At 43.9% G+C, this 22,208-nt stretch overlaps 1 protein-coding gene across 4 annotated transcripts in view; it reads left to right on the top strand.

Annotated features, from left to right (window-relative positions):
- UNC5B (unc-5 netrin receptor B) overlaps positions 1 to 6,135 on the top strand; it is a 166,624-nt gene extending 160,489 nt beyond the window's left edge. For all 4 annotated transcript variants that reach the window (XM_075934963.1, XM_006121488.4, XM_006121490.4 and 1 more), the window contains one exon: positions 1,545 to 6,135. In XM_075934963.1, coding sequence (XP_075791078.1) covers positions 1,545 to 1,710 — 166 coding nt within the window. In that variant the 3' untranslated portion in view covers positions 1,711 to 6,135. The remainder of the gene's footprint in view (positions 1 to 1,544) is intronic.
- The last annotated feature ends 16,073 nt before the right edge of the window (positions 6,136 to 22,208 follow it).

The raw sequence follows: 22,208 nt of genomic DNA, 5'->3' as shown, positions 1-22,208 counted from the left end.
TGCCAGCCCTGGCTGAGGCTGTGCCCCCCTCAATACACCAGCCACAGCTGGGACTGCATTTCCCACTGTGCTAGGCCCAGCCAGGGCTCCACTTCTGGCCAGTGGCCCCACTGACTCCAGCCCCAAGGGGGGCTGCACTCCTCACCACCAGCCTTAACCAAGGCAGCATCTCCCATCCTGCCAGCCCTGAGCGAAGCTGTGCTCTCCACCGCGCTGGCCTGTCTGCTCTCCGCCCAACACCATGGATGTGGAGAGTCCTGGATTTTAGAGGTTTATCCTGCACTGTGAAGCCTTGAGGGGGGTGTCTGTGACCAACAACACAGAAACTAAGCACAGCAATTTGGGAATCCAGCTGATGACGTGAAGCCAGCAAGTATCAATGCTAGTGGGCTAGGGAGAGGGAAGGAATAGGGTGTGAAGAAGCAGGGGGAGCCTGCAGCTTCCACTGGCCTCTAGGCAAGTTGGGGGTGGGGGTGGGGTTGGGGAGGGCAGATGCTCTGTGCTCCCAGAAGGAACAGAGCTGAGGGTAGCCAGGCCTCAGCACTGTCTGGAGTACACCACACCAGCCCCCAGGCAGCCCTTTGTGCTGGCCAGAGCATGTGGTGTGGCACTCTGGCAGTGATTTAAAAGGCTCAGGACTCTGGCTGCTGCCTCTGCTACTGTGGCAGTGGCTGGAGCCCTGGGCCCCTTTGAATCATTGGGCCCTGGGGCAACAATGGCTCCTTTTAACATACAGGACACCCTTGTCAGCGGGACTGGAAAGGAGACACAAAAATGAAGCCCCGGTGACTCAGAAAGAACACTGTGTAGCACTAGGATGTGCAGTCAGGAACTACTTTAGCCTCACAATCCAGGCTGAGGTAGGGCTGTGCTAGTGTGTCTGCTCTGCAGACGGAGAGATGAGGCACAGAGAGGGTGAAACAAGTTCAGTAATGGTGCACAGTGATTCGGTGCTTGAGAGAGCCCGTGCAGGAGCTCGAGTCCTAACCCTGTGTTGGTTGTGCTTGGCCTCTGTGTCTTTAGACCTGGAGGGTGGGAAGTTGCTGTTGCTTGTTGGGTTTTAATGGTGCTCCCCCTCTCCCTTTGATTGGCACTCTAGAGCCCTGAAGGATGGGCTGGCGGAACATTCCAAGCCTTCTGCCATGTTTGGGCAAAGCAAGTGCTTCACACCAGAGACCTTGACTGCTCTTGAACTCTTAGGCTGTGCTGGTTTAGGATCTCACTTTGGGGTCAGGGGTGGAGAGAGCATTTGTAATGTTAATAAAATAAAATTCCTTGTCTTGCTTTTCCATTAATGTTTTCTGCATCAGTGCTGTATAATAAATGCAGATGATGCCCTGAGGGGCCCTGCATTTTAATTCCGGCATTTCCATCTCAGTGCATATCAGAAAGAATTACCCACATTTGCTCCAGAGTCTAATACCCTGGCCTCCTTTCCCAACATTTTCTTCTGCTGCTCTTGGACCATACCAGCAGGGATACCCTCCTAGCAAGTAGATGTGTAACGTTAGAAACCTGCTCACATTCTCTCTCCTCCTTCACAGGTATCTGAATTACTTTGCCACCAAAGCCAGCCCAACAGGAGTGATCCTGGACTTATGGGAAGCCCAGCACCAGGATGATGGTGATCTCAATACCCTGGCTAGTGCCTTGGAAGAGATGGGCAAGAGTGAGATGCTGGTTGTCATGGCAACAGAGGGAGACTGCTGATGTTACTTTCAAGTAGCCAGTAGGAAATGGATGAGGAGGACCGAGTGTGGAGGGGGAAGGGAGGAGGAGGAGAAGGAGGAAGATAGGGAACGGCCTTTCCTGAAGGGAAAGGTGGTGGGGACAAGGGCAGTTTCTGCTTTGTCTGGTGGGTTGCTGATCTGTAGCTAACAGTAAGAGGTAGACTCCTTCTCCCACTCCTTCCTCAACAAGTCACCATCCGCCTTAGAGATCCGACTACACCGTTTACAAGCAATCCAAGTGTTAAACAGGCTCCCTCCTCCGCCTGGCCATCCTCCAGAGTGCGGCGCGAGAGCAATGCATCTTTGGTGACCGTGATGACAGCCATTGGTGAAAGTGGGCAGCTGCTTCTGCCACAGCATGCAGGAATTAGGGCTTCTAGAGTCTGGGTTGAGGTTTATTTTTATTTCATTTATTGGGGCTGCCTCCCCCACTCTCCCTTTGTTCTTCTTTAATAGCATTTATGCTTAAAAGACTTAAGTACAATCTAGACAAACTGCTTTCTTCTGTCAAATGCTTCAGACAGCTTATTAAGGGGAAAAAAGGAAAAAAACACAGTTTCTTAGGAAACGCAAATAATTTATTATCCAGATCTTTGGATGAGTCCTTTTTAAAAAAAACAACCATAAACATTAAGTCTTTTGTGTGTGAGCAAGAACATTGATCCACTTTGTGTGAGAATGAGTGAGAGAGAGAGAGAGAGAGAGACTTAATAATGAACACACACAAAAAGTTAAGAACAACTTGTTTCTGTATTTGGACCCTTGCTGAAGTCAGATTGGTTAAGTGCCTAGAGACCCACGTGGCATAGAAAGGGCAAGCTGAGCCCTCACTGTAACATCTTATTTGCAAATTCTCCTTTATGGCTGCAGCACAATGCACAGGAGGCCACTCAAGCAACCAGCTCACAGAAGAACAAACCCATTTCTGGAAACAAGGTTAAAGGGACATTGTTGCTCATTTCGTGGTTTTCTTCAAACTACAACTAAAGTCCTCAGAATTATTTCCAGGACCGATAAAGAAGCTGAAACCTCAAACAGCCTCCCCCCAGCCTCTGGCCCTACACTTTACAGGGATTATCCACTCCCATACCCATCTTGCGTCTGTTTGAATCAGAGAGAAGAGTGTGGCTTCATAGAATTAGTTTCTTTTTGTGTGCACCAGTGTCATCATTTCAATGGAATGATAATGAACAAAGGAATCTTTCAGCTGCAAATCAGGAAAAAATGTATTCATTGTTGGAGTGTGGAAGTTTGTCCCAGAAGGAGCAGGAGACACCCTCAAATGTGAAGTTTTAAGACTAGACTGAAGGAAATTGGACAAGATGAGCGCTACTTGTAATGGGCCCTTTCCTGGTTCCTATGCAATCAGTATAGCTCTGGGAGTTTCTTTTGTTAGTTAGCTGAGTGTACAGCCTGCAAGGGGAGGACAAGAGGCTACAGAAGAGGGCTGGTGGTAACCTATTTATGTGGATTGTTTAGGAGGGAAGGTTAATGCTTAGGCACAGTGGAGAATTTAATTGAAAACTATTTATGATTTATGGGACACCCTCCATCAGATTATTACAATTCTGGGATGGGTCAGATTTTGGAGCCCAAAGTATTTAAGATCTGTATTTTTAGAGGAAATTCTTTTAGGACTTTTGGGAACGAAAAGGATAAATTTCATCTCAACAACATAAATACAAACTTTCATGGATACAGTCAAGCACTAACACACAGCTGCATACCGCCACCCATAAACCAAGACTCTAGAAAATGGGAGTCTAAAGTTAGGCACCTAAATCTTTTATTTCGGCACTTGAAGCGAGTGGGCAGATTTTCAGAAATGCTGAGTGTGTCATGATTCCTAATGGGAGGCCAGCTGTTGAGTACAAAGGGTCTATTTTACAAAGCAAGGTTCAGTGGCCTGGGATGTAGAGATTAATTTGAAGACTATGTTATTTTAAAGTCCTCATAATCAAATCCATCTTTTGATAGAATGTTTCACAGAATCTTACTTTGATAAATATTCTTGTTCTGAACACTGGCCAAGAGACCATAAACAGTAGTACATCAAGTAGCAGAGTTGTTTGGCATGGTCCTACAGTGGGCAGTGAACTGTAAAAAAGAATAACCAGCACGTTAATGAAATTCACAAGTGATACTAAACTGGAATGTGTTGCAAATACCAGTGAAGAAAGAGAACTAATACAAAGGGAACTTGGTGAGATTAGAAACTCTGTTTGAAGATAGCAAAATTAGAATAAAATTGAAAAATGCAGCCGTTGTAGCTGCAGAAAAAGATAATCTGAGACACAAACTCATTGGGAAAGAGAGAACTTGCAGGCACTGATGCTGAATGGAATTGTGGAGTTGGGTGGGGGGAGAAGATAAGAGAACACTGCAGATTAAACATTTGCAGCACCCTGTGACAGCAAAAATTATCAATGCAACACAACTGCATGTGCAATTAGGTCAGGGTGCTTTCTGTGGCTATCACTGTGGCATACTGGAACTTAACGAACCGTTTTAAACTACGCCGGACAAATACTAGAATATGTATAGTGGGAAATAATCCCTCACTGATCTGTCTGGGTAAACTCATTTGTCAGGGAAGGATAGCATCATGGAGCTCAGTGCTTCTCCCACTTTGATCTTAGCAGTTCCTTTCTTTTCTGCATTAAAAGTGTGGTGTTTAAATGAAAGTTGGCTACATAACAAAGCTGATTTTAATTAAGGGGTATCCATGAATACAATGTAAGTTTCACTCCAGGATGTGGTATTTTAATGAAGGGAAAATATTTTGAAGGGTATTTTGAATAGCCACAAGTGGAAATATTTTACTCTGGTTGCTGCCTCTTAAAAGTTTGTCCTCCAAGATAAACACATCATGACACAAACAGCAACAGAGAGTCATATTGTGATGATGGCACATTTGCTCTTAAACCCCAAAACCTCTTACCACAAGATCTTTGTGGCCAATAATTTAAAACTTTACAGCATACAATAAGCTTCCCATCATTCATTACCCCATACTCCCTCCAGTCTGCCCTCTGTGGTATGGTGATATAGCTAAAGAAAAAGTAAACACAAACTCAGGGAGCCAAGCACATAATATAAGAAGACATTGCCTCTAAAGGATAGGTTAGTATTTCCTCAGGGTCTGAACCTCCAGTTGCATAATTCTTTAGCACACAGGTACTTACAAGCCTGTTTCCATCTCTAATGTTTCTAAATTGGTAGCAGACAGTAGCAGAAAGGACCCACGGACAGAGAACACAGGCAATGCTTGTTCTGTTTAATCACATTGGAAATGGATGGATTGATTGTACAGAGGTACCATACAGTGGCAGAACGAATCAACCCCAGTCCTGAAACTTAATTGAAAAGGACTATCTCAGAGCTTGGAGCCTGGCTTATGTGTAGAAGAGGCTGTACCTTCTTGCCTGATTAGTCAGATAGAAGCAATTCTGGATTTTGAATTTTGTTTTTTATGTATACAGAGACCATTTTTATGGTGTAAATCACAATCAGTGTTCTTCAAAAGTCATTTTATAAAGATTTTTTGCCAATGCTGTGGCTATTTTCTTTTAGCTGTGCACTTGCGTTGTGAATTTCATATCATGGGTGTAATTCACAAACAATTTTATTTCAAATACAAAATGTGCATTCATTACTATTTATATTAAATTTCACTTTCCCCTTTTTAACTTCAAAACTCTTAAAGCCTGAAATATCCGTATATATCTGTAGGTAATATACAGATCTGGATAAGTATCCAAAGTTGTGGATTTGTATCTTTAAAATAATCGAAGGCTCAAAACTGACTACTTGGCTAGATCAGATACTCCAACATAACTGAATTTTTTTTTTGTGTAGCTGGTTTTTGTTTGCTTGTTTGTTTTTAAAGACTTCCATGGACAAACAGTGTGGCTGCATGGTATTCAGGAAGTTTGACAAATATGACTTTTCTCCACCACAATTCCATTTCACAATACTGGGGAAGGCGTTGGGAGGAGAGCCCCGATCTTATCTGACATTTCATTGTGTTAGTACATTAGTTTTCAATATGTTGCATAGACTCAGCTAGAAACTAAGGGCCTGCTCCAGTTCCTCTTAGTCAGTGACTTCCATTGATTTTGGTGGAAGTCAAATATGGCTGTAATACAGGGAATGAGTTTTTCCAGTCTGTTTGACTCCATTTCATAATCTGATTTGTTGAAATCTTGCCTGTAATCTGAACAAGCAAATACAGGAAGTAATGTAGGAAGCGATAAAGCACTAAACAAATAAATATTTTAAAAGCTACCATAAATAACCAGCCATTGCGTCTTTTCTTAGAAAGTCAATGGTGTCCATGAAATGTATCCTCACTGTGCTTCTCTTGGAACACAGGTGTAGATTGTCAACCTATCTCTCTCTCCCCCTTTCTCTCATTAAAGGATCATGGTGTGTCAGTCTCACTCTCAAATCAGTGTGTGGGTGAGATTAAAAAATCAATGTGTGTTTGTGTCCCCTCTTCTCTGGCTATAGACCCAGAATGTCTGAGTACATGCTTTTCTCTCTCTCGATCACTCTGTATGCTTTTCTTAGTCTTTCAGATTAAGGGAGCTGTGTGTATGTAAGGGGTAGGAGGAGGGAAGGAAGGTACTTCTCTCCGATCAGTGTGCATGTGTTCTGTCCCCCTCTCTGGCTCTCTCTCTTGGACCATGGGATTATAGTGTATGTGGTGCTCAGATCACTGTGTCAGAGTGTCCCAAGCCTTCTCCCTTGGTCATATGTGTATGTATCTCTATCTCTTGGAGATGCACTACACTATGATCACACAAAGCGGGGCAGCAGTTTTGTGATACTGGACAGGCATTTCATAGTTTGAGTGAAAAAAACCAGCTGCTGTTTCTCTTTTTGAGAGTGTCCATTCTCTTGCTCTGTATTCTATTTGCATATTTATATGTCATGGGATGAGTCTGGCAGCATCCTCCAAACACACATCTGTTTATTCTGTAAACTAAGAACTGTAAATAAAGTTTAGCATTCCTATTGTAACAAAGTAATTTTTATGCAATAAATTATATTTCCTAGTCTAATTAAAAATGTGTTTTGCTGCTTTATTCCTATTTCAATTCCAGGTGGATTTGGCTGTAGCAGGTTTTATTTCTAGGAACATTGAATCTTGGTTTCACTGCACAGCACTTGCTTTCTGTTGTGTCTAGAGGCCCTTCCTAGCCCACTACTATGCAAGGGTATGTCTACACTACAAAGTTAATTCGAACTAACAGACATTAGTTTGAATTAACTTTGATAGGCGCTACACATGCAAACCGCTAGTTCGAACTTAATTCGAACTAGCAGAGCGCTTAATTCGAACTAGGTAAACCTCATTCTACGAGGACTAACGCCTAGTTTGAATTAACTAGTTCGAATTAAGGGCTGTGTAGCCACTTAATTCGAACTAGTGGGAGGCTAGCCCTTTCCAGCTTTCCCTGGTGGCCACTCTGGGCCCCACCAGGGAAACTCTTCTGCCCTCCTCCCGGCCCTGGAGCCCTTAAAGGGGCACGGGCTGGCTACGATGCCCGTGCCAGTTGCAAGCCTGCCAGCACCCAGCCAGCAGACCCTGCACCTGGCACGGCTCAAGCTAGCCACCTGCTGCCACCCAGCCCTCCGCCTCTTCCTGGGACCAGGCTGGCGGCTCCCGGGAGCCTGCCCAGGTCCACAAGAGACGGGCGCCCGCCTGGTCTAGTGCAGAGATCGTGGACCTCATCCACGACCTCCGCACTAGGCACAGGAAAGTGGCTGTCTAGGGCAGGATAGCTGCCAGCCTGGCCACCCAGGAGCAGGTTGGCATGAAAATCAAGGTGGTCCACTGAGACCCCCGACCCTGAGCCCTGATATTAGAATGGCCATAATGGGTAAGACCAAAGGTCCATCTAGCCCAGTAGCCTGTCTGTCAACAGCGGCCAACACTAGGTACCCTGGAGGGGATGGACCGAAGACAATGACCAAGCCATTTGTCTCGTGCCATCCATCTCCAGCTTTCCACAAACAGAGGCCAGGGACACCATTTCTACCCCCTGGCTAATACCACTCCATGGACACAACCTCCATGACTTTATCTCACTTCTCTTTAAACTCTGTTCTAGTTCTAGCCTTCACAGCCTCCTGCAGCAAGGAGTTCCACAGGTTGACTATTTGCTTTGTGAAGAAGAACTTTCGCTTATTAGTTTGAACCCTGCTACCCATTCATTTCATTTGGTGTCCTCTAGTCCTTCTATTATGGGAACTAATGAAGAACTTTTCTTTATGCACCCTCTCCACACCACTCATTCTTTTATAGACCTCTATGCTATCCCCCCTCAGTCTCCTCTTTTCTAAGCTGAAAAGTCCCAGTCTCTTTAGCCTCTCTTCATATGGGACCTGTTCCAAACCCCTGATATTGTAGTTGCCCTCCCCTGACCCACCCTCTCTCTTCTCCTCTCCCACCTCCTTTTCCCAGTCTTCCCAAGTTTTGTTCAATAAAGAGAGTTTCTATTTTTGAACACACGTGTCCTTTATTTTGTACATCAGGAAGGGGGGCTAGGGAGGGGTAAGTGGAAGGAGGTGAGGGAGGAATGGGGTATGAGCCCCCGATGGGGAGGACTGGGGTGGCTCTGCGGGATCCTCGGGGTGGAAGCTCTCCTTCAGTCCCCCGATTGACCCCCCTCCGGATGGCAGCCTGCGGCAAGTGCAGCCGGGCTGATGGCCGAGTGCTGTGATGTGCCGAATGTGGGCACTCAGGGCACTCCAAGCCAGGACTGCTTTGCAAGCGGGGCACCCCTGAGAACTGTCTCTCCGGGGTGGGGGTTGGGGTCCCTTTAAGCACAGCCCTCGGCTAGCCTGAGACAGCAGCTCCACGCTCTAAGTCTTAATCTGATGCCCTGCCGGCACTGCTTCCGGCCATCCTTAACCTCGGTTCAGGGTCCACTCAGTGTGGACATGCTAGTTCGAATTAGCAAAACGCTAATTTGAACTAGTTTTTAAGTCTAGATGCGCTAATTCGAATTAGCTTAGTTCAAATTAACTAATTCGTACTAAGTTAGTTCGAATTAGTGCTGTAGTGTAGACATACCCCAGTACCTTTCCAATGCTCCTTCTGTCCATCACCATCTGCACCTGTCAGTCATTGCTGGAGAAGATCTCCTCAGTGCTGTTCCAGCCAGATAGAAGAGAGAGTTGGACTGGAACATAACTGGGTGTGCAGTGTGGGCTGGTATGAGCAATTCCCTCACCTTCCCTGGTAGCTGAAGCTTCATTAATCTCATTCTCGCAGATGGGCAAACTGATTTCTCTTGACTCTGGTTCTAGAGGTCCATTTGCCCCACACACCATAACCAGATCCTGGCCACCTTTCCAACCACCCAACACCAGGTGCATACCAGCTTCCCTTTCAGAAATGTGTTGCAAGCTCCAGTGCTTCTCTGAAGCCACATGCCCTTTTTTCCTTTTGGCCAGGCTGTTTTGCACTCCAAATTTGACACTGAAGGCATCTGGTTCCCAGCACACAACCGTGCCTCTGAAAAGGGAAATGGCCCATGAAGCTCTAGAAAGCAGGAGTTAGCATTAGAACTGGTTGGGATTTTGTTATTTTTCATCAAAAGATGCCAATTCATCAAAACCAAAACTTCATGAAACAGCATCAGATGCAATATGTTTCCTAACTCAGAAAAAAGTCAGAAAAGTTTTAAAGCATTTTGTTTTTACATTTTAAAAATCAAAAAAGTCTTTAAAAGTCAATTCAGTCTAAGCTAATTAGACTGAAAAAATGTTTTAAAAGCAAAACAAAACATTTCAAAAATACCATAAAACACTAGAAGACTTACCTGGTGTTGCTTGGGTCCTTCAGAGTAGACGGCTGGTGGTGTGGGGGATGCAGGAGTCAGGGTAGGAGGTGAAGAGGGATTCAGCTGGGGTGAAGATTTGAAAGAGGTGGAGGGCTTAGGGGGTGCCCACCAGCTTCTCCTTGGGGCGGGGGAGGGGATGCGCACCCCGTTCACTGGGTTGTCCTTTTCGACAAGCGATGGCAGTGGAGCTCAGAATGGGGGGAGCCATACAAGCCAGCTTCACTAGCACTTCCTGGTTCTGAGGTGCAGAGGGGGGCACGCAGGCCGGCCCCATCGGCACCTCCAGGTCCAGATGACAGAAGAGGGAACTGCTTAGGCCAGGGGCAGGTGCGCTGGGTGCCTCGGTGCTGGGGAGGGCAGTGAACTGTGGCTTCTTGTGCTCCTAGGATGATGGGGGAGGCCGCAGTGGTGGGATCAGCAGAGCTTCCCCCTCCCAGTGTGGTTTGGGGTAGGGGACCACTTACCTGGGCTGGTGGCCAGCAAGATAGGGAGCCACTGTCTTCCTTGTGTGGCCGCCCCCCAGTGGTCACTCTGCAGTATAGCTTGTACCTCCCTTTCCATGTTAAGGAAAACAATTCCAGGCACATCCCATTTTCCTGGCACAACTTCTATGAGGAGTAACGGTAGTTCGAGTTAGAAAGCCTAATTCGAACTACCTACTCCGTGCCACGTGTAGCTGCGGGCACGGAGTCTGCACTAACGGGGATTTAAAAATGACGGCGCCCGGCAAGATGCAAATGAAGCCCGAGATATTTAAATCCCGGGCTTCATTTGCAACTTTGAATGCCTACATTAGCCACCCTAGTTCGAACTAGGGTGGCAGTGTAGACATACCCTGAGTAGGTTATGGGGGCATATGCTGAACTTTACTTGGGAGTGCAAGTCTCTTAATTTACTACTAAGTTCTGACCTAAAAAGAGTGAGCTATTCCCAACTTATTTGTATAGAACATTAAACCCTGTGCTTGAGCTGGCTGTGCTGAGCCAAAATCAGCCTCTATGGCTGTGATGCTTGCAATTTTTAGGTAAATTAGGGGTAGCACCATAAAAAGTAGTGGTGGTCATCAGTGCTTTAGCCACTGTGTCATTTAGACCTCTGCTTAGAAGAATTAGATGATACGGTGTTTAAAATGGTGGGCAGATGCAGAAGCATTGTCTACATTAGTGCACCTGACTGCCATCACACATGGAGGTGAACTAGGGGCAATCTTTGCAAAAAGTCTAATGCAGAGTCTAGAGACAGCTCATGGGCCAGTGGGCTGGTTCATTACTTCACTAATTGGGTTAATGGAACTGTGACAGGGTGCAGTCACAGAAGATCCCTTGGGGCTGTTTCCCAGTGTGCTGAAAAAGCCATTGACACTTGACTTTTTGCCCTCAAGGGGCTCCTCACCACCCTTTCCTGTTGGGACAGATCTCCTGGTCTCCCCCAGCCAAGGCACAGGCACCAGCGCCTGGGAGGCCCAAGCTAGTAGATTTTGTTTGCTCCAGCCGGGTGGGGGTGGGGGCAAGCTGGAACACCAGTGTAAACTCTCCATTGCTGGGGGGATCTCTGAGCCTCAGGAGCTGGATCCAGGTAAGCCAGAGGCCAAATCCGCCCCTCAGACCTTAAGTCCTCCCCCCACACACACACAATTTAAGTGATTATAATTGAAAACAGACAGAGCAAAGTTAGTTGCAAATTTAAAATAAAATGCATGCCTAGTTCTAACACATTAAAGTGTATTATAAACTTAATCTAAAACTGTTCTTATTTCAGGCAAATCTTCAAGTCAGCGATCTTTTATTCTGACCTGGATCATTGGCTCTGTTCGGTGTGTCATGCCAGCCAAAGACAGAGACTGCTAGCTTTCTAGCTTAAATAGACTTCCTTTAGCGTGAGAATCTTTTGTTGCGCATATTTGTATCCATAAGACAATTTCATACAATGTGTGGGGAAGGGCAGGAGGGAGGGACAGAGGGAGGACTGTCATAGCAGCCACCTCCAACACAGGAAGTGGCAGCTGTTCAACAGTGCGGAGCAACACTATGAATAGTTTTGGGTGGGAAGTGAGGGTAAGATTTCCTAGCAAGGTTGTGGAATTCCTGTCTCTGGAGATTTTTAAGAATAGGTTAGACAAATTTCTGTCAGGAATGGTGTAAGTGTAGTCAAGCCTGCCTCGGCATAGGGGGCAGATTAGATGACCAGTCAAGCAAAGTTTGTTCCAGCCCTACACTTCTATGATTATGTAGATGAATACTGTATCTCATTGAAGGTAAAGAAGAAGGTGCAGGTAGATAGAATATAACTAAAATTTGACTAGGACGCCAAGGCCAACATCCCTAGCAGCTGGCTCTCCACATAGAGTTAGTGCTTTCCCTATAAGTTTTTCACATTTTATGAAGGGGAAAGAATGTGATTCTTCTGTATATTTTGTCAGGGGAGAACACAGTGAGCATCAGAAACTTCAAGGAAAGCATCACACATGATATTCACACAGAACTTCTTGCCCTTTGAAATGTGTGCCCAATCCAATGGGCATCATTTCAAATTGCTTATACTTGAATAAGTGTCTCCAGAATGCTGTTGGAAAGCGGAGCAGTCTTCAATTGGCTGAAGAAGCATACTGCATCCCAGGCTTTCTCTAGCAGATCCATTAGAGGCTGGGCCTATTTGCTTTGTTTTCCTCTCTACCTAAAGTGAGTCATGTGTGTGTGTCATCTGTGCTTTTATTAAAACCGTTTGCATGTTTGTGTGTGTCTGGGGGCGGAGGGGCATTGATTGTGCTGGGTGCATGGGCTATAAGCAAGTGTGTGTTTTTTTTCTGAAAGTGCACTTTTCAGCTTGAAATAGCCCAACCGCCAAAGAGAGAGAGAATTGGGGGCAAGTGACTCCCCCTGTTATCTTTACCACATCTATCTTGTGAGGATCTGTTTTGTTAATGTAGCTGCGGAAAGTTCAGTCTGGTGGCTGCTGCTGCCGCTGCCACCTGGAGTATTTAAAAGCAAAGAGGCTGGATCCCGAAGCCTTTCAGCATGGACAAAATGCAATGTGTTTTTAAAAACTGTTTTCAGTGTGCATCATTTATTCTTTCCATGCTGTGCTAAGGAGGCCTGTTCTGCTCCTTGCCTCAGAGTCTTCAGCCTGTCATTTAAAATCCCACATCTCCTTCCTGCTGTCCAGGTCTTTATTCTTCTCTTATCCCTGACTCTCACTAGCCTTCAAGAATATTAAAGTGCACATTTGCTTCTTGTAAACATCACCTATTTTTTTTCCTTCTTCTCAGTATTTTATGATGCTTCATAGGATGGCCTATATGCAGACATCCTGATGGGTAGCCATTATCTGGAAAGGCATAGGTGTCCTGCTTGCAGTGACATAAATGATCCATTAGATGGCAACATTGCTCCTCCACCCTGGAACTGGCCTCTGAAACAGCAAGCCTGATATTTAGTTAGACAGAGCAAGGAGCAATGCATCTATTTTCCATCACTCTTATCTGCTTGATGAAATGTCACTGTAATAATTAAAACATGGCTCTGAAAAATATAGTAAATGCAACAAAATTGCCTAATATTACAGTCAGCTAAATGATGGACTGATCACAATTATTACCGGATCGGGCAGTTGCTGCATGTTGTCAGCTCAAAGGCAGATGCTGAGAGTGGTGCTCTTTTTTTCTTCTTTTAAATCAACTCAAACAACCCCAGATGGCCCGGGGCTGAGTGAGAAACCTGCTTGTATACAGGCAGGTGCTCCAGTACCGTGAGTCTAATTGTCCAGGCTTCTGAGGGAAAGGAAAACAATAACTCATACATTTAAAACCTCCAGATGTGACCTAAATCATTTTTTCTAAACATACGAAAGCCTTGCTTTAAAGGTCTAATATCCTGAGGTCTTGCAGGGCTTGTGCGGTTTGCCCATTAGAAGTCTGTGAATCTCCTCTTTCCAGCAGTGTACAGCTCTTGCTTTTAGCACTGAAGACTCATAAAATGTCCAGCTTAAACCTGATGCTGTTTGAGTTCTGTACTAGGCTTCAGGATAGTGTGATTTGGACACCTGACCTGGGAGCAGTTACTGAGTGTCACCCATGTATACAATCTAAAGTCATGCTAATGTAAAACCCTCTTGCGCAATGCCGTTACACAGGTTATTTTCAGGAATAACAGCATTGCGCAAGAGGATTTTTCTTGCGCAAGAAGGTGCAGTGTAGACACTCCTTCTGGCGCAAGAGCCTCTTCCGCAAAAATGGTGGCTCATTAGATATGCAAATGAAGCTCAGCAATATTCCACGCTTAGTGTCATTTGCATATTTCTGGCGCAAGATCGCACCAGTATAGACATAGCCCAAGTGTGTGGGTTACACAAACTGTGTAGCAGAATTAACAGATACACACTTCAGGTCCCCCTTCTTCCCAGCCCATCATTCCCAGACTTCTGTAGGTCTTTTTGGGGAGAGAAGGGATGGATACCTCAGCCTCTACACTCTTGAGCAGGATTGTGCATTGGGTGCCTCCCAGCAAAACACCTGAGGGTTCTCCTGATTTCCTCCTATCGAGAGTCCTGTGTGGATCTCTGCTCCAGGAAATTAGAGTGCCCTCTCCTGGGAACTGTTGTTCCTGTTTGATGACCTCTTTGCTTAGCTGCTAGATGATAGGTGGTAGTCTCTGGCTCGTCTCCTCCCCTGACCACAGGTGGTCACCAGAAGTGGCAATCATAGTGGCAACCAGCAATTCCCCTTCAGCCCCATGTGCATAACTGAGTACTTGCTCAGCTGGGGCTTCCTTCCACAGATTAAACTGCCCAGGGTGCAGGCAGTCTGTGCAATATGTGTTCCTCAGGTGTGCAAGAGATGTTTCTGAGTTCATTGCTAAGACTTGACAGGATAAACCAAAGGAGTGATAGTCTTCTGCGCTCCACCCACAGACCATGCGCCATCTACTGGTGATGCCATAACAACACACTGCTCATGGAACATTTGAAGGTGTACAAACTGGATTCCATCTGCTTTGCTCTCTTTCAGTGGAGATGTCAAACACACACATGGGCAATTTGGGTTTGGCTCTCCTTTGGTGGAATTAGGAAAATTCCCTGGATTCCTTTCTTCTCTTTCTGGTTTCTGGGCTCTATGGCTCAGTTTGGGGGAGGAGGAGAGAAGGAAGATTGGTGGTACTCTCCCAAATGCTACCTGCTGTTGGCACCAAAGTGAAGCATTCATTAGTTTATGCAGATCTCTTCTTTCTCCCTTATTTGCTTTGTTCAGTGGTGAAGTATGTCATGCTGATATCATAATTGGACATCTGAGTTTACAACCCACTGAGATGAACATGGCTGTTCATTCTTCTCAGAACTATTATTTCAAGATGTTTGCAAACTCAGGTAGACATCACTCCATCAGCTTATATATTGTTCATGGGGGAGTTTTTTCTTCACGGTGATAAATTACCATCAGCAACAAATAACTTTATTTCCAGAAAATACTTAAAAAACAACGAATAGTCTAGTAGCACCTTAAATACTAACAAAGCACATAGATGATATCATGAGCTTTCGTGGGCAAACCCCATTTCTTCAAATACCAGCTACATGTTTTGTTAGTCTTTAAGTGCTGCTAGACTATTCATTGTTTTTTAAGTTTTTCCAGTTACAGACTAACTTGGCTACCCCCTGAAGCTTTTTTTTCCAGAGTATGGGTATGTCTAGACTACAGAGTTTTGTCGGAAAAACAGCTGTTTTTCCGACAAAACCCAAGTTATGTTCATACTGCAAGTGCGTTCTTTCAACAGTAAATTGAAAGAACAAAAGGGGATTTGCGCAATTGGTATTTCTCATTCTACAAGGAAGAAGCCTGTTTGAGAAAGAATGCTTTCACAAAAAGGTGTGTGTGTACGGGGAAGAGGGAGTTCTTTTGGAAAAAGAGAGAAGAGGAAAAAGCACAGGTGCCCTGGTAGCCATTCTGTGCATAGCAATCACTGCTTACATGTGAGATAGCACCCAGGCAGTCTGGACGCTATCTTTCAAAAAAGCACATTGCTTTTTCGATGAGCTTTTGCAGTATGGACGCTCTCTTTTGCAAGAAGTTTTTTCGGAAGATCTCTTCCGAAAAAAGCTTCTTGAGCAAAAAGCCTGTACTCTAGACGTAGCCTATGAGTCCCAAAACTAGGCACAATATGCACAGACCCAGTGGTTTATCTTGCCTTTCTGATATTGTGTCCCAATTCCCAAATCATTCCCAAAAATTGCTAGAGCAATTATCATCAGAGTTGAACATGTAATCCCATATACCATGTATATAGTGGTGATATCTACATGCTAAATTCTTTTATCATGCACCTTTGACCATTTCACCTGCCGCCTTCTGCCCCTTAAGCCCTTTTCCTTAGAGCTTAGTGTGAAATCCCAAACCTCTGATCACCTTCAAATGGATGTTTATTTCGTACTAAAATAGCCTCCCAAATAAATGTTTCTGTCTTAGGACCTACACAGGCAGTACATGACTTAATCATGATAGGGTTTAAGGTGGACATTTTACTAGCCTTAAGTGCTAAAAGCAAGAGCTTTATTCCACTGCAAAGAAGAGATTCCCAAACTTCCAATGGGCTAACTATACTAGCCCTGGAGCTCCCTCTCTCCCCCCTCCCCCCCATCAGTAGACCTTTGAGCAAGGCATTCTTATGTTCAGAAAAGGTGTTTTAGGTGACTTCTAAAGCTTTTTAAATGAGTGAATGTGAGTTACTGTTTTTCTCTTCCCTGGAAGCCTGGACAATTAGGGTGCATCTACACAGAACAGTTATTTCAACATAATTTCAGAATAACAATGCGAGCGTCTACACAACAATTCAGTTATTTTGATCTAAATTTGAAATAATGGATGGCTTATTCTGACTAGCTATTTTGGAATAGCTGTAGTGTGGATGCTCCACTGCTGCTATTTAGAAATAGCTCCTCCACAGAGCAATTCAAACTAAATCGTGGAATAACATCCACATTAGGGAAGCTTGCCTTGGACTAATTTTGAGGCTTCCCTGTAGTGTAGATGTGCTATTTCGAAATAAGCTATTTTGGAGCATTTCTTCTGGAATAGCTTATTTGGAAATAACTGTGCAGTGTAGATGTACCCTTAGATGCAGAGTATGTATGCACTTGCGTGTGTCAGAGCAAGGATTTAAAAAAAAATCCCAATTAATTTATTTCAAGTTTGTAAAAATTATTCATATTTTTTCTGCAACATGGGATAGCACAGACAAAATAGCCAAATGTGTAATACTAAGGTTTTACCAGCATGAGTTTGGGCTGGTTGCATTACAAGTGGTACAGCAGTTATGGAGGTTATCCTACTTTATATCACACCACAGAGCAGAGCAATGCACATCATAATGGCCACTTTGAGTCAGACCAACTGTTTGTCTAGACAGTATCCTGTCTTTCAATGGTTGTCAATGCCAGGTGCTTTAGAGAGAATGAACAGAACAGGTAATTATCAAGTGATCCCTCCCCTGTTACCCATTCCCAGATTCTGCAAAATGTAGTTTCCAGTCATTATTATTATTTTACTTTTTATTGGTATTGGGTAGCACCTAGGATTCCCAGGATCCTAGTATAGTAGGTGCTAGAACAAAAAAATGAGTTCTGACCCAAGAATCCTCTGCCTTCTCCTTTTCTTTGCTTAGAGCTGAGAAAAGTCTATTCTGCCATTGTCTCCAGTATCTTTTCATTTCTTTTGCCATCTCCAATAGAAAAGGGAAAGAAGATAGACTTGGCCAAGTTTGGCAGAAAATCCAACAGGCCCTCCTCATACAGGTCCTGATCCAAAGTCCACTGAAGCCTATGGGAAAACTGCCTCCTCCGCAGGCTTTGAATTAGGGTCACAGCTCCTAGGGAAAGGAAGGAATGGGGCTGAGAGAACAGCAATAGAAAAAACATGTCACGAGTGTAGGAGTCTGTAAAATCTGTTCTTATCCAACATGTAACTATGACTGAATGAACACATCCATCTTTTGGCTTTTTAAACATTTTAATGGGTACTATTTACTTGATAGACATTATCAGTTAAATACAGATTCTGTTACCAATACTAATTATATTATTTACCCTGGTAGGCTGTCACAGTGTTTGTGCTAATCTGATCAGAGGCACTTTTTAAACAGTGGATTTTTTGACATGATAGACCAGAGCAGCTCAGAAATATCAGGCAAATCCTTCTGAGCTGATGGATAACAGACCCAGATGGGCTGTAAGAGCTCCTCCGGTGCTTTCATGGTCTGATATGTCAATGCAGATGAAAATCGCAATGAAAACCAGGAACTGAAAGAATAACACTCACATAGAGTCATTCAGTCTTACAAACATTCCATTTGCTACTGTACCTCAAGGGTGGCCATGTTTCCTTTGTGTTTGATGAAAAAAAAGAGAGCCCAGGGTTAATTTTACATCTGCATGACCAAGCCAGTCTGATTTATTTCCCCAAAAGGCTCTGAAGAAGGCAGTGCAGTTGTGTTAAGGACAACATGACTGTTTCCAGATGGCTGTGGGTTTTTTTATGTATTCATGCAGTGCTGCTGTGGGTAGCTGAGGTGTTTGCATTATACTGTATCTATTTTGCAGTAATTGCCTTATCACTGGAAAAAAATTAACTAGACTTTCCTAAATCTTTTTGCATGTACGAGTCCCAGTGGAAGGCTCTGCTGTTTCTTTGTCAGCTTTGATGCAGGGTGACTTTCAAAATCTGTAGATGGGTAGGAAGTGGCAGGAGCCATTTGGACCTAGAGACAAGGCAGTTGTGTGCAGGCTCTGTGCTCCAGCAGAGACAGGATACTGAACAAAATGGGAAATATGCCTGATCTAAGATGATAATTTGTGTGTTCCCCTCCATCCTTACCTGCTTCCAAACAGAGACATTTCCCTGACACTAGGGAAAGGAAGCACAGTCTCTCCCTGCACCCCACTTTCCCCCCAAGTCTGAACCAGAGAGACCCTTTCTCTGCAATCCTGAACCAAAGAATATAGAACCAGTCCTCAGCTGGTGTAAATTGATGTAGCTATATTGAAGTCACAGAGGATATACACCTGATTTTTCAGAAATGCTACTGAGAACAAATTCCACAGTAAAGTCAATGAGAGCTATAGCTGGTTCCCAGCATCTCTGAGGGTATGTCTACACTACCCCGCTAGTTCGAACTAGCGGGGTAATGTATGCATACCGCACTTGCTAATGAAGCCCGGGATTTGAATTTCCCGGGCTTCATTAGCATAAGCGGGGAGCCGCCATTTTTAAATCCCCGCTGCTTCGAACCCCGTGTAGCGCGGCTACACGGGGCTCGAACTAGGTAGTTCGGACTAGGGTCCTATTCCGAACTACCGTTACTCCTCGTGAAACGAGGTGTACCGGTAGTTCGGAATAGGCACCCTAGTCCGAACTACCTAGTTCGAGCCCCGTGTAGCCGCGCTACACGGGGTTCGAAGCAGCGGGGATTTAAAAATGGCGGCTCCCCGCTTATGCTAATGAAGCCCGGGAAATTCAAATCCCGGGCTTCATTAGCAAGTGCGGTATGCATACATTACCCTCCTAGTTCGAACTAGGAGGGTAGTGTAGACATACCCTGAAAAACAAGCACTTTAGAGATGTAAAGGCTACTTTACTTTCAGTCTAGGGCTTTGATAGAAAGGGAAGTGGTGGGGAAGTAGGACTGCATGGGTTGAAAATCCAGTGAATTAGCACAGGTTAGCATGAACAACTGGAATAGTAGTCAGCCATAGTCTGTATTTAAATTAATTTAATTTATTAAAAATGAAGCTAACAGCAATGAGGTAGAGAAGCATGTAGGCATAGGTTGTCTTTTGTTTTTTAAAGCAGGCCAACCCTTTAATCTCAAATATTTTTAAAGGCTAAAATATAAACAAATATATATTTTAAATTAAATATATCAATATAAAAATGGCAATCTGAACCTGAAAAAGATCATGTTAACTATGAACAAAAATAGGACTTAAAATGAACAAAAAAACAGTAAAAATAAAAAGGTTCAAATTATTTTAGAAATTGAAATATAGGAAATGATTGTTATTAATACTTAAACAGAAAAAGGGAACAAATAAGATGCGTGCCTGATCACTTTGGGACCGATATTGCAAACATTAGTAAAGTTGCTCACTTGTGCAGTCCCATTAATTTCAATAGGACTACTCATGCTTAAAATTAAGTGTATGTGTAAGAGCTTTGAAGAATCAGCGCTCTGAGTAATCCCACTGACTTCATGTGGGCAAACTCATTCATGTGCTTAAATCTTTGCAAAATTGCCCTCTTTAGACTATAAATTGTGTGTTTTCTTATGGGTTTTTTTCAGTAACATGTACAGGTACAATGGGACTCCAGTCTTGACTGGGGCACTATCACAACAAAAACTAATAATAGTAATAATAATAATCAATTGTCTTCAACCATTTTTTACAGCAGGGAGTGAGCTCATAAAAATTACAATCCATGTTTCTGATGAAGCATGAAAAACAAACGTGATAATACTACTATGACAGTATAAACCCTTGAGTTGACACCTTACAATGTTTGTACACTGTCATGTATCATTTAAAAACTCATAATTTGCTGATCAATAAAAATATGGCAAAATGCAAGTAGCAGCAGTATGTGTAGAGTTATAAATGTAAACTGAGATGCATATTTTCCAGATAAGTATGGGGACTGGCCAAGCCATTCTCTTATAGAAAATGGCAAGAAAATGCCTTAGCCAGGTGTAAACATGGCGATGGTCTATTATCTGCTAAGTGGCCATTTTTTGGTAGAAAAGGGAGCAGGGGCAAAATCCTTCATCTTATGTCTATAATGCAGCCTTCTTCCACAAAAGCTTATGCAAATGAAGCATGGAGTAGAATATTGCTGTGCTTCATTTGCATAATTAATTAGCAGCCATTTTTGTACAAGAGGCTTTTGTGCAAAAAAGAGATGTGTAGACAGCTCCTTTTTTGCGCAAAAAATCCCTCTTGCGCAAGAGCCGTTCTTCCTGAAAAAATTAGAAAGAATGGCTCTTGCACAAGAGGGGTTTTTTGCACATAAAGGAGATGTCTACACAGCTCCTTTTTGCGCAAAAGTGGCTGCTAATTAATTATGCAAATGAAGCACAGCAATATTCTACTCTGCGCTTCATTTGCATAAGCTTTTGAAGAAGAAGGCTGCAGTATATACATAGCCTAGGAAACAGCATGTGGTTTCCTTCCACACAGACTGCCTGCTGCCTTACTTCCAACTGGAAATGCTTCTCAACAGGCAGGGCAGTCACTAGGGGGTGCAGGACCCAGGAAACCTTCCTTCCCCCTTGTCTCAGGCCCTGCCCCTGCCTGCTGCTTCTTCTTCCTCCCCTCCCCTGCTCTGCCCCTGCCCTGTTTCTTCCCACTCCTGCTTTGCCCTTTTCCACCCCCACCCCTATTGCATCTCTTCTCCAAAGCCCCCTTATCCAAGCAACACAACTCAGGGGGTTTTTGGGGAGTAGGGCCTGGCACAGGGCAGCAGCAGGGACTGGGCCACCACACACACTGTAGTGGAAAGTGGAGTGACACAGCAGCCTGCTGTGCCCCACCATCTTGATGGCCTGTCAGGATTGGGTCTATCTGGGGGATTTCAGTTTCTTCTCAGTTTCATTGGCATAGTGTTGAGGTCTGATCTTGGAGTTGTTTCCTGGAATTGGTTTGCCAAAGAACTTCCTTTTGAACCCCAGTTTATATAGTGAAACTTAAATCCTGCTTAGCAATACTGTAACCGATTATTTTACTACAAATTTTACTAACCAATCCTATTATATTGTAAAGTACTTCCCTAACCAGATATATCCCACCACCTTAATTGATTCACATGTAACACAATTATTTATACAGAAACAATTAGAGAACTAGACAGAGATTATAAAGACAGACAATAGGGAAGTGGGACCACAATGACAGAACAATAAAGAGAAGAGGATTTAATAACCCCAACTATTAATAAATAGTTGCGTGTCAGACAGAATGCTATCAAACTAACCTTAACCTTCTTAACATATTTTTTTTTCCGATGATATTAGGTGCCATCAGGATGTTAAGCAGACCCTGCCCTGATATTGCACTATTTTAATGCAAGTTAGAGGGAATGTGAAGATGTGACTTCCTGCTTCTCAGCTAATGGCTGCTGCTCTTTCAATCTGGCTGCAGATGAAGACTGTAGGCTTTACGCCTTAATATGACCACTGCAAAAGGCCTTATCCTGACACTTACATAGTGATTTGCATGCTAGAGGCTGTTTCTGAGCAGTCCAGGTCAGAGGCTACCGCAGCCAGCAAGGCACTGTAAAGAATACCCCTGGTTGCAGGCCAGTGGTGACACAACTCTCCACTACTCTGCACTGTGCCCCCAGCATGTCACAGCTACCAAGTTACCATGTTATAATTTTGGATTTCAATGTATTTATTGATTTTCAAGTAAATATGTATTTGAAAGATGCAGGTGAAACGCTCCATATGAAAAGAGGAGAGAGAAGGAATAAGAAAGATAAATTATGCTTTTATAAAGATTTCATATTGTCTTAAAGATGACAGGCTTAAATTTAATTTAGAGGTAACTTTGCCAAGAAATTAAACTCTATTATGTGTTCAAGAAGATG

The sequence above is a fragment of the Pelodiscus sinensis genome, chromosome 8, assembly GCF_049634645.1.
Source record: "Pelodiscus sinensis isolate JC-2024 chromosome 8, ASM4963464v1, whole genome shotgun sequence".
In the NCBI taxonomy this organism is placed as follows: domain Eukaryota; kingdom Metazoa; phylum Chordata; order Testudines; family Trionychidae; genus Pelodiscus; species Pelodiscus sinensis.
This window is presented reverse-complemented; position numbering and strand designations above follow the sequence as displayed.